At 40.2% G+C, this 11,433-nt stretch overlaps 1 protein-coding gene across 3 annotated transcripts in view; it reads right to left on the bottom strand.

Moving 5' to 3' along the window:
• Positions 1 to 4,478: 4,478 nt before the first annotated feature.
• Positions 4,479 to 11,433, bottom strand: part of LOC122308760 (uncharacterized protein YacP) — a 31,427-nt gene continuing 24,472 nt past the window's right edge. Inside the window, exons 8-11 of one of the 3 annotated variants that reach the window (XM_043121969.1) lie at positions 7,258 to 7,296; positions 5,983 to 6,029; positions 4,957 to 4,973; positions 4,479 to 4,835 (exon numbers count right to left, since the gene is read on the bottom strand). In XM_043121969.1, coding sequence (XP_042977903.1) covers positions 4,831 to 4,835; positions 4,957 to 4,973; positions 5,983 to 6,029; positions 7,258 to 7,296 — 108 coding nt within the window. In that variant the 3' untranslated portion in view covers positions 4,479 to 4,830. Of the gene's footprint in view, positions 4,974 to 5,982; positions 6,030 to 7,257; positions 7,297 to 11,433 lie in introns of those variants that run through there. The other 2 variants (XM_043121968.1, XR_006242219.1) reach the window with 2 other exon arrangements.

Below are 11,433 nucleotides of genomic sequence, written 5' to 3'. Positions count from 1 at the left end.
GTGAGTCTCGACTTCACATTCCTCTTCATTTCCTTTTCATATTCATTTCCACTACATTTTTGTGTATATCCTTCTATGGTAGTGTTTTTTTATTGGTTTAGATTTCCTCAAATCTGCAGCACTTTGACTATGAACAGTCGACACGCGCCCCACCACGATGTTCCCCTCCTGCTGATCTACTGGGACGACATGGAACCGCACCCAAAATGTTAGCGTGTGGCCATCATGTGCCGCCCTTTTCTGTGCATGGTCTTCACGCGTTGTTGCGCTCTGACAGCTACATCGCTACACGCGCTGCATCAGTACTCCCCACCCTTCGGTTCTTCAAATCGGCCTAACCCCACCTCCATTCCACCAGTGCATGGCCCTCATGCGCCACTCCAAAGGCATGGGTTGACTATTTTGTCGCTGCATATTTGTCCTTCTGATATCTGCGTATCCGGATTATTGTTTTCCTTAACCGGTAATCTTGTAAAAGAGATTAAGGACCTTACCAATAAATATTTCAAGACTTTCAACTACAGTGCATCCGCTTACACCACTTTTAGTGGTGGCTTACTTTCAAAATGTCTTTTAAGACGGTACCCTCTTTGTAGGGTGTGGGTAGAGACCAAGAAATTGGTCTCAGAACTCCCCCCTTTTTTTCACCACTTTTGTATTGTAGTTGTTGTTTTGGGATGTTTTGTTGAGGAACCCCACCCTCTCTAACATATATCATCTTTTATTTTAATAAAATTTCCTTACTTAAAATAAAGAAAGAAGAAGAAAAGTGGCACTCTAAGATTGGGTGTTAAACTCATCCGTCCAACCCTGTCGCACCACCTCAACTTGCTAATGATTATAGCATGAACTCAATTGCAATTTATTTTTTAATGAAAAATCTAAAACCCCAACAATGTAAAGATCTTAATCCTAATAATTTTTTAGACAATTATCATACACCATTCTAATCATCACTTAGGATGCTGGTTACCACTATGAGAACAGTTTTTTTTTTTTTTTGATAAGAAGCAACGACTTCATTCAAAAACAAAGATCATAGATGAGAGAGATCAAGCCAACAGACTTGAGAAAGAAAAGGAGGGACAGACCCCATCCATATCTCCAACTCATCTACGGACTAGGTATGTCTTGCCAAGGTGTGAGCTACTTGATTTCCACTACGTAACACATGCTGAACTTTATAGTCATCAAACAATCTGAGTAGAGATCGGGTCTCCTGTATAACATTGCCTTGAGATGATAACAGTGCTATGTTTGCAGACAAAGCTTCGACCATGAGTAAACAATCACTTTCAAGCACCACTGAAGACCTCATAACATTGCTAAGGCCTCAACGGATTCTGGTTCATGGAGCTTGTGTTCGACTTTGCTGACAACCATAAGCATATTAACCCTATCATCTCTAACCACAACCCCTACTCTAGCCTTCCTAAGATTAAAAAATACTATAGCATCCACATTATTCTTGCAGAAACCAGTTGGAGGAACACACCAGCAGCCTATTTTCTGCGTTAAGAAGCTTGGTTCAGAGGTTGGGGGGGGGGGGGTGTTTGAGTCTTTTGTAAACCGATGGCATGGTGGGCAACCTGCATAGGACTTAGAAGTATATGCTCGATATTCCGCTTATTTCTCCTATACCAGACAGACCAAGCTATTAAGAAAAATCTACAAAGTAAGTTTTAGTCCCCCCTATGTACGAAAACTAGAGTAGCTTGATCAATTGTACATAGCTCAGGCAGGTCAGCTACCTCGGGTAATAACTGCTTCCATGTATCTTTGATGTCCTAGCAATTTAGCACGACATGGGCTATATCTTCAATGGGGTAATTGCAGAACTCGCAGGTAGTGTTTTCTACTATTTTCCTCTTACATAGGTGTAGCTTGGAGGGTAGACTATCCTTGCAAATTCTCCATGCAAACACTTTAACTTTATTGGGTACTGCATTTTCCAGATAGCTTTTCATAGTTTCTGGTTTTGATAGGCAGTAGAGCTCTCAACAGCTTCCTGTTTTGAAAGAGCTTTGAAAAATCTGTAACCACTTCGAACACTAAATACCCCATTTTTCTGTCGCCACATCCATACGTCTTCAAATGGTCCAATGGAAGCCATTGAGAAAGTGAGCTCGAGACCCCAGCCCTTGAGGGGGTTTCCTGGCCGCTGGATATGACCTCATCCAAGACGTTGGTGGCTCCTTCTTCCTCGGATTGTACTTGTTTGCTCAGGTCATCTTCATTCAAAATCCTCCCATTCCTCTGTTTATCTCCCCCGATTGTTGTTCGAAGATAGGGACATTGAATAGCTGTGCAGGCTCAATTGTCTCATCCCCCTTATCTCGGATAATCTAGTCTCCTAGTTGTGCATCCTGCGAGATTTGAGTTGTCCCATGGATGGAGCCGTAGTGCTCAGGATAGGGTGCTTTCCCGTGGTACTATCTTTTTGTCCGTGCTACAGGTTGTTGGTTCCCCATCCGGTTGACTGCGTTGCCCTCAGCCATTGTCCATAGGGAAGAGTCTCGTCTTCAGAATCTATGCTTCGAGATTTCCAAATATCACACTCCCTGTGGGAGTGTCCCAGCCTTCCACACTTGTAGCAAAAATCCGGCAGCCTCTCATAGGTGAACCGAATCCAATAATCTCGGTGGTCACCCAGACTTATCTTCTTCCTCCGTAACAGGGGCTTTGTGATATCCAGTGCTAGAAGGACTCTCATGTACTCCCCCCAGGCTAGGTCATCATAATCTACATCCACCTCGATAACGTTACCTAGCGTATCCCTAATCAATTTACCCACATATTCATTACATGCAATCATTGGTAAATCATGGATTCTTATCCAAAAATCTGCCGTTGTCATAGAAATTTCATGCCCTTGTAAATGGCCCTCAAACTCCTTAGTTAGCACCAGCTGTTTGTTGAAAGTCCATGGGCCATCGTGGAGAACTCGTATCTTGTCTCTAGGTTCATCGAATTCCACCAACATCAAACCTTGAGTCAGGTCATGGAACTTAATGTTCTTCGTTGGTCTCCATACCCGCCGCATCGTCTGTTTAAATGTATTCTGATTGAAATATCGCTCCGTGAGAAGCCTGACCATCAAGGATTTCTTGCCATGAACTCTAACATCTTTAAGTCGTTCTGTTTCAACTATTACCCCTGCCGATTCCTCTACAATAAGGGAAAGTTTCTCGTAGAGTGCCCGTAGTTCTTCCTCCATTACTATTCCTGTTGTAACTCGTAACGGCCTCCGTACCCGTACCAGAAGGAATAGAAAATGCAACCCTCAACCACTTACACAGGATAGGAAAAGGCCTCTATGCTGCTCTACAAAGAGAGCAGAGAGAGGAAAAAATAATGACTGATATTTCAATTCTCAGATAAAGACATACCACTATAAGAACAGTTGATTAATCACAAAATAAATTAATTTGGGCCTTGGCTCTAGATGGCAGCCGCCATCGGCATCTGTTGGCGACAGTCGCCACCATAAGCAACAACCAGAATCTTGTTAGCGAAAAAAATCTTACAATGGATTCAATGCCAATAAGGCTGTCTAGCCTAGATGAGGTAGATCCACCACTTAGGTACTGAATGTACCAGATATAGTGCCTAGGCGCATTAGACTTGACCATTCTAACTGTCTCTTGTTAATCTCGTGCTGGTAGGCCACCCTCACGCTAGAGGTTTCGACAATTCACCAGTCTTTTCTCTTTTAATTTTAATTAAATTATTAGGACTAAAATCCCATGTAGATGGATTTATTTTACCATTAACGAAAAAGTAATGTGAATGGTGTAAAGGACAAAGTCTACAACTAATTCAGATTTTAAAATTTTTGTTGTTTTATCCTACAGACTAACTTTAGTATTCGGAACCGTTATACATAGTTACGTCTCTTCATTGAAATCCCAAAAATAATAATCCTCGAAAGAGCGCAGGAGCTGTTGATGAACGCACTTAAGCCTATTTTAATTTCATATTCATTTTAACCCATCTTATTCTATTTTATTTTATTTTAACATTTAAATACCATTCAAATATAAATATTTCTTAATTTTAAATAATTTCTAAAGTTTCATCTAATAAACCTCTAAACAAAACACAAAAAATAATTAAACTTTTTCAAATTTTAAAACAAAAATTATATTAAAAATCATATTCTAAAATTTATAATATTTTTATTCAAAGATCTCTCATCTCACTTGTATAACCATACGTCCTTAATTTATCCATGAAACTATGACGACCCTGTAACTTGGAAGTGCTTCTCTATGTTGTAGGTTTATTTTAAATAATACTTTTGCATATATTATTTATATATATATATATAAAAATAATGCTAAATATAATTATTGATTGTGCAAGAACTACACATTCCTTTCGAAAAAGAGTGAAGTTAGCCATTAAAAAATTATTATTTTCATGAGTCACATTTATTCAGTTTTTTCAAAAAATAAAAAAAAAACACAGCACTTGCATACTTTAAAATTGCAAATATCATATATATATATATATATATATATAATGGTTCAAGTAGACAATGTGATTGCCAATCCAGATCCGTCACGATGGCACACAGTTCCCAAAATTTAGAACTAATCTCAATAGAGAACTACTTCGTCGTTACCCGTACGCTCGAAATCTATTCATACCTACTTGTTATTTACATTCTGTATTATGTACCTGCACCGAATAGCTACTTACGTACCCTTAATCAAGATGAGGATGTGCACGGTGCAGGGTAATGGGTACAATGTGATTGCCAATCCAGACTGTCTCATGAAGCTTGTTCCGCAATGAGGAGGTTAAACGTGAAGAGAAAGCATCAAATCAACCTTACATCAAATCAATCCGATCAGCTACTTTGAGTATTTGATTCATTTTCCGATAGCTTCCTTTTCAGATCTTTAAGAGCATCTACAACTTCTGAATCAAGATTGTGCTTTAACAATTTACCTTGAAAAGAGGTAGATCTGAAAAGGGAAACAAACTGGTTAACCATTTAAGATAAATAATATTAGTAACAGTGTAGGCGCATCATTCTCATTTTGAAAAAAGTGACTAAATATTGGACTCATATTAAAAAATTAATTTTTTAATAATAAAGCCAACTCTTTTAAAAGGAGTGTGCGATGCTTGTATAACTAATGACTGTATCTAGCATTACTCTAACAATATCAAGAAGAATAATGATGGTGATGATGATAATTGAAGCAAAAGAAACCAGCACAAGATCAGAACACAACCATTTTCAGTAAACATCCATGTTAAAGATGTACATGATCAGAAAAGGTAAGCATGCATCCACATAAACTAGTTTCCTAAAGCTTGTGAAGCTTCTTAATTGTTTGTCTTACAATGGTCAAACTGCATTTGTGTTCTTACTATGCCGCGAGTGAAGATTCCCAGTGCAAGAAGAAACCACTACCACGGTTTTCTTGTTTTAACTCTGATGGCATACTTCTTAGGGATATGTAGCCCCTAGAGTTATGGAGCTAACACTTCCAATGTGGCTAAAAGATAAGTTAATCAAAGAAAAACCTGATTAAGTTCCTATAATCTTATCAGGGTGGCACAACTTGTCAAGAACAATATACTACCAAAAGAATTTAAACTCAGAGAACACTCACTTAGTGCACTTGCCTCTAATACATGATCTTGTCTACACTATGGCTTGCTTTAAGCATTGAGAACAAATGTCATGATACTTCATGAGACAACTCTTATTGAGTGCTTTGCTTAAAACCATGAGTTCTCTTTAATTATGGCTTTTAAAATTTTTCTTTAAACAGAAACGTTGCCAATTTATGTAACTATAATAATCTCTGATCTTGTCCGACAATCAATGAGGACAAATCTCTATGAGATACTTATGTGTCAGCCATTTTGTTTAATTAGTAGGGAATATAACAAGCAAAATGCAAAAGAGTACTGAGTATGTAAGCAATATCGATGTGAACATTCATCTCAGACAGAACACACCTTTGTTCTTGAAGCATCCTTTCAACCTCCCTCTGTGATGCTTTAATCTAAACCAAAACCGCGTAGGAGAAAAAAATTAAAATACATAATATACCTGGAATATACTCTGTACCAGAAAAACTTTGCCATCAAAGAACAAGCTAGAAACTTCCTAGCAAAACTGATTGATCTCTCTTTTTTCACGTAATTATACAAATATAGAGCTGTTGAATGGGTCAATTATCAAAAAGTAAAACCATAAGAACAACAGGAACAATATTTTTTTTTTGATAAGTAACAACAGGAACAATATAAGATGTGTAATTTAGCAGGAAAAGTGGGCAGGAGTCTACAACCATGCCAAAGTGAAAATATTTTTCATATCTTGTTTAATCATCCATCAGTGAGTGAGAAAATGACACAGCACATTGAATTTAAGAGCATCTCGCAAATGAATAACAGGGAAGTGAGTGTTGCGCCCTTTCCACTTTATAATAAAGATATCTTTTTCTTTTTTTTTGATGTCGGGGAACCTCTCCAAGGCAGGGCCCTTTGGACCCACCCCTGCAGAATAAACCCCGGTCCCGTGCACCGCACCCTCGGAAGTTTCCCTACACGGAACTGGTTAAATCGCTGGCTTTTCACCAGGGGGTGTGGCCCCAAAGGATTGTTTGCACCAATGAGGTGTTGAACCTTGGACCTTGAAGGGAATGAGACCCCAAGACCAAGGCCTTCACCACTTGGGCCAACCCCTTGGGGTTTTTATAATAAAGATATCTTACTCATATAAAAAAGAAGTGAATGAGAGTATGAACTCAGATAGGATACGATGCAGAAAAACGATACTGATAATGGATCCCGATTAGTTGAGAAAAGATTTGTTGAAACAACCAAAACTTAGATGGGATTAGTCTACTGAAAGAATGAAATTGTGGCAGACATGGATGTTGGTGAGCCAAGATAGCAGAACATGGTTATAGCCCTAGGTTATTAACGTATTTTCATTTTTTTTTTTAATCTCAATGAAAGTAATATTCTATTGGTTTTAGTGAACAAACAGTTGGAATGAAAATCATGAGACCCATTTTACAATGAATGCATTCTGTGTAGGACATAATCATCATGACATAAGGCTATCATAACTAGACGGTAGCGCCCCACAGCTTGTGAGAGATGACCGTGCATCATCATGAAGTATAAACTGCTACTGGTGATTTGTGATATGGACAGTAAAACAAATAGCAAGAGTACAGTAAGTACAAGTTCAAAAATTCCACACATATATTAATGGCTCACCTCAGAAATCAACGCCTTGCTACTCCAAACAAAGGCACCCTGGAAAATATTATAAATTCGGGCAATCAACAAAAGCATGATTCAACCATCATTGAAGTACATTAGTAGTATAAAAGGAGTATATGACATGCCTACCACTGGGAACATCCCGCGCACAGCATGACAACAAAAAATGTGAAGGACAGAAGCACAGTAACTGTAAACTGACTAGATGTCTGATTAGTGCACTTCAACAATACATTTTTTTTTTTTTATGAATAAATAAATATATTGATCAAAGAATGGCAAAGCCAGTTACACTAGTCTAATGCCCTAACTAGGTAAGCACATTAGAGACAAGAAAATCTTGAAGAACCATGCCATTAAAATCCACAGCTATGGCCCAGCTACAAAGAGTTCTAAAAAATAAAACTTTTAGTTCCTCTAGAGATCTTTCTTGGTCTTCAAAAGTCCTCTCATTGCGCTCCTGCCATAAGCACCACATAACGCATAGAGGAATCATCTTCCACATTGCTCTGATTGGTTGCCTTCCTCTTAAATTTGGCCAACTCGCCAAAGCTGCCTGCACCGTCTTCGGCATAACCCATGCCATGTCTAGTCGAGTAAGTACCTCATTCCAAAGGGTTGCGGCTGTGTCACAATGCAGGAGAAGGTGCTCTACCGACTCACCCTCTCTTTTACACATACAACACCACTCTGTAATAATAATCCTCCTTTTTCTCAAGTTGTCAATTGTGAGAATCCTCCCCAGAGAAGCTGTCCAGACAAAGAAGGAGACTTTGGGTGGTGCCTTGTGTCTCCAAATCCTTTTCCAAGGAAACTGAGCATTTGGTTCCATAGTAAGAGCCTTATAGAACGAGCGAACAGTGAAAGCGCCTTTAGCTGCCGGCTTCCACCACATCACATCCTCATGCTGCCTGTTTGGTCTGATGGCATATATTAGGCTATAAAACTCAGCAAAGCCACTTACTTCCCAATTTTGTGCCGCCCTACTAAAGGTAACATTCCAATGAATATGTCCCCCCGTGGTCTCCAAAACATCTTCCACAGAAACGTCCTTTGCACTTGCTATCTGATAGAGAGAGGGAAATAAATCTTGCAAGGCCCTATTGTCACACCAAACATCACTCCAGAATTTTATCCTTGAGCCCACACCCAGCTGTAACTTCACAAAGCGATTAAACACTTCCCATCCTCTTCTTATGTGTTTCCACAACCCAACACCATAGGCTCCCCTTACTTCTCTAGAGCACCAATCCCCCCAAAGCACACCATATTTCTTTTCGATCACCTTTTTCCATAATGATTCTGATTCTATCGCATATCTCCACAGCCATTTTCCTAGTAAAGCTCGATTGAACACCCTTAGGTTTTTAATCCCCAACCCTCCACCCGAGATTGGACGACAAACCTGTGCCCACTTAACCAGATGAAACTTAAACTCCTCCCTCATCCCCCCCCACAAGAAGTCACGTTGTAGTTTCTCAATACGTGCCGCTACACTCGCTGGTATTGGAAAAAGAGATAAGAAATAAGTAGGTAGGTTAGAGAGTGTACTCTTTATCAGAGTCAACCTACCACCTTTAAACAAGTACATTCTCTTCCATCCCGCCAATCTCTTCTCAATTTTTTCAATCATAGTATTCCATACCGACAACGCCCTTGAGGCACTACCCAGAGGAAATCCCAAATAAGTCATAGGTAAAGACGTTATCTTGCACCCCAGCAATCTAGCTAACTGGCGCGTGTTAGGCACATCTCCTATTGGCACCAGTTCTGACTTCTCTAGGTTCACCTTCAACCCGGACACTGCCTCAAAACAAAGGAATAAAGCCTTCAGTGCTTGCATCTGATTTTGTTCCGCTTCACGCATGATAAGGGTGTCATCTGCAAACAAAAGGTGAGAAATATTGATAAAACCCCTCTCCGGGGTTCCTATCTTAAAACCCTCAACGAAGCCATTCGTAACCAAGGCCGTAATCATCCTGCTTAAAGCCTCCATGACTATAACAAACAATAAAGGTGACAACGGATCTCCTTGTCTCAACCCGCGTGAACTATTAAAAAAGCCCACTGCACCACCATTTACCAAAACTGAAAACTTCACCGTCGATATGCACCAATGGATCCATTTCCCCCATCTCTCCCCAAAACCACATCTCCTTAGCAAATTGAAAAGAAACTCCCAATTGACATGATCATATGCCTTTTCCATGTCTAGTTTACACATGATCCCGTTATTTCCAGCCTTCAATCTACTATCAAGGCATTCGTTGGCAATAAGCACAGCATCTAGAATCTGTCTCCCTTTTACAAAAGCATTTTGTGGATTCGAAACAATCTTCCCCACCACCTCACTCAGCCTGTTCGCAAGAACTTTGGAGATTATCTTATATACCCCATTCACTAAACTAATAGGCCGATATTCCGTGATTTCCGATGCCCCTACCTTCTTCGGTATCAGTGCCAGGAAAGTGGTATTCAGACTTTTTTCAAATTTTCCGACCCTGTAAAACTCTTGGAACACCTTCATCAGGTCCTCCTTTATCACATCCCAACAATCCTGAAAGAATCCCATAGAAAACCCATCCGGTCCTGGTGCTTTGTCCCTGTTCATTTTCATCACTACCTCATAAACCTCTAACTCCTGGAAGTCCCTCTCCAATCGTATCACATCACTTGATTCGATAGTATCAAAAACCATCCCATTCAAAGGAGGCCGCCATCCCACCTGTTCTGTAAGTAAGTTCTCATAAAAGTCAACTATATGATTGTGAATGGTCTGTTCATCTCTACACTCCACCCCTTCAAATTTCAGCATCTCAATATTGTTGTTTCTTCTATGAGAATTTGCAATTCTGTGGAAGAACCTTGTGCTTTTATCTCCTTCCTGCAACCATAATGCCCTAGACTTTTGACGCCATGACACCTCTTCTAGAAGTATCAACCTCTCAACATCAGCATTCAACTCAGCCTTCCGACCTAATTCTTCCTGTGTAAGTGGTTGCATCCCCTAACGCCTCTCGATCTCTTGTATTTCCAGCATCTTTATTTTTTTGTTTTCCCCTACATTTCCGAATGATTCCGTGTTCCATACTCTTAAATCTCTTTTAAGTGCTTTCAACTTACCAGCAAAAATGAAACTGGGCGTACCGTGTAACTGGTAGGAAGACCACCATTGTTTAACCCTGTCCACAAAACCTTCAGATTTCAGCCACATATTTTCAAATTTAAAAGGCCGCTGGCCAATACATAACCCTCCACAATCCAGCAAAATGGGCCAATGGTCTGAACCTATCCGGGGCAAACGCTTTTGCCATACATCCGGGAAATGGCTTTCCCACTCTGGGGAAATTAGGAAACGATCCAGTCGAGACCATGATTGATTGTTAGACCAAGTAGCAGTGCCTCCGGCTAGTGGCAAGTCTAACAAATTCAGATCAAAGATACATTCCGAGAACTCCTCCATGGCTGGCCTCATTCTTCTACTTCCATCAACTTCACTACAGAATCTTGCAACATTAAAATCTCCCCCAATCCACCATGGAAGATCCCACCAACTATAAACCCCGGCTAATTCATCCCATAGTAATCTTCTGTCCATATCTCCATTTGGGCCGTATACACCTGCAAAGGCCCATAGAAAGTCATCGGACACACACTTAAACGAACAAGCTACTATGTATTGTCCAATAAACTCCTCTATCTTCTCCACCACCCTCCTGTCCCACAACACCAACACCCCACCCGACGCCCCGTTAGATGCCAAGTATGCCCAATCCACATGTACTCCACTCCATAAACTCCTCACAACCCTCCTATCAATCATCTTCAATTTTGTCTCTTGCAAGCATACTATATCCACTTTCCACTCTCAAAGCATGTTCCTAATCCGTAGGCGATTGTTAAGCTCATTAATCCCACGGACATTCCAAGTAACAATTTTAGGCTTCATGGGGAGGCAGCCAGCCCCTTATCTTTTCCTCTACCCCTTCTGGAGCTGCCCTCCATATTCATAGACCATGTCAGTCTTCTCAGTTCTCGCTGTTTCTTAGAATGGCCTTTGTTTTTTTGATTATGCCCAGCTTCAATCGCTGTGAGCAAAGCCACAAATTGCTCCTCGTATCCGTCACATTCTATCCCCACGAATTTTTGGATCTCTCTCACCTTATGAAA

Source organism: Carya illinoinensis, chromosome 5 (genome assembly GCF_018687715.1).
Source record: "Carya illinoinensis cultivar Pawnee chromosome 5, C.illinoinensisPawnee_v1, whole genome shotgun sequence".
In the NCBI taxonomy this organism is placed as follows: Eukaryota; Viridiplantae; Streptophyta; class Magnoliopsida; order Fagales; family Juglandaceae; genus Carya; species Carya illinoinensis.
The sequence above is the reverse complement of the archived record's forward strand: the minus strand, read 5'-3'. Positions and strand labels throughout refer to the sequence as shown.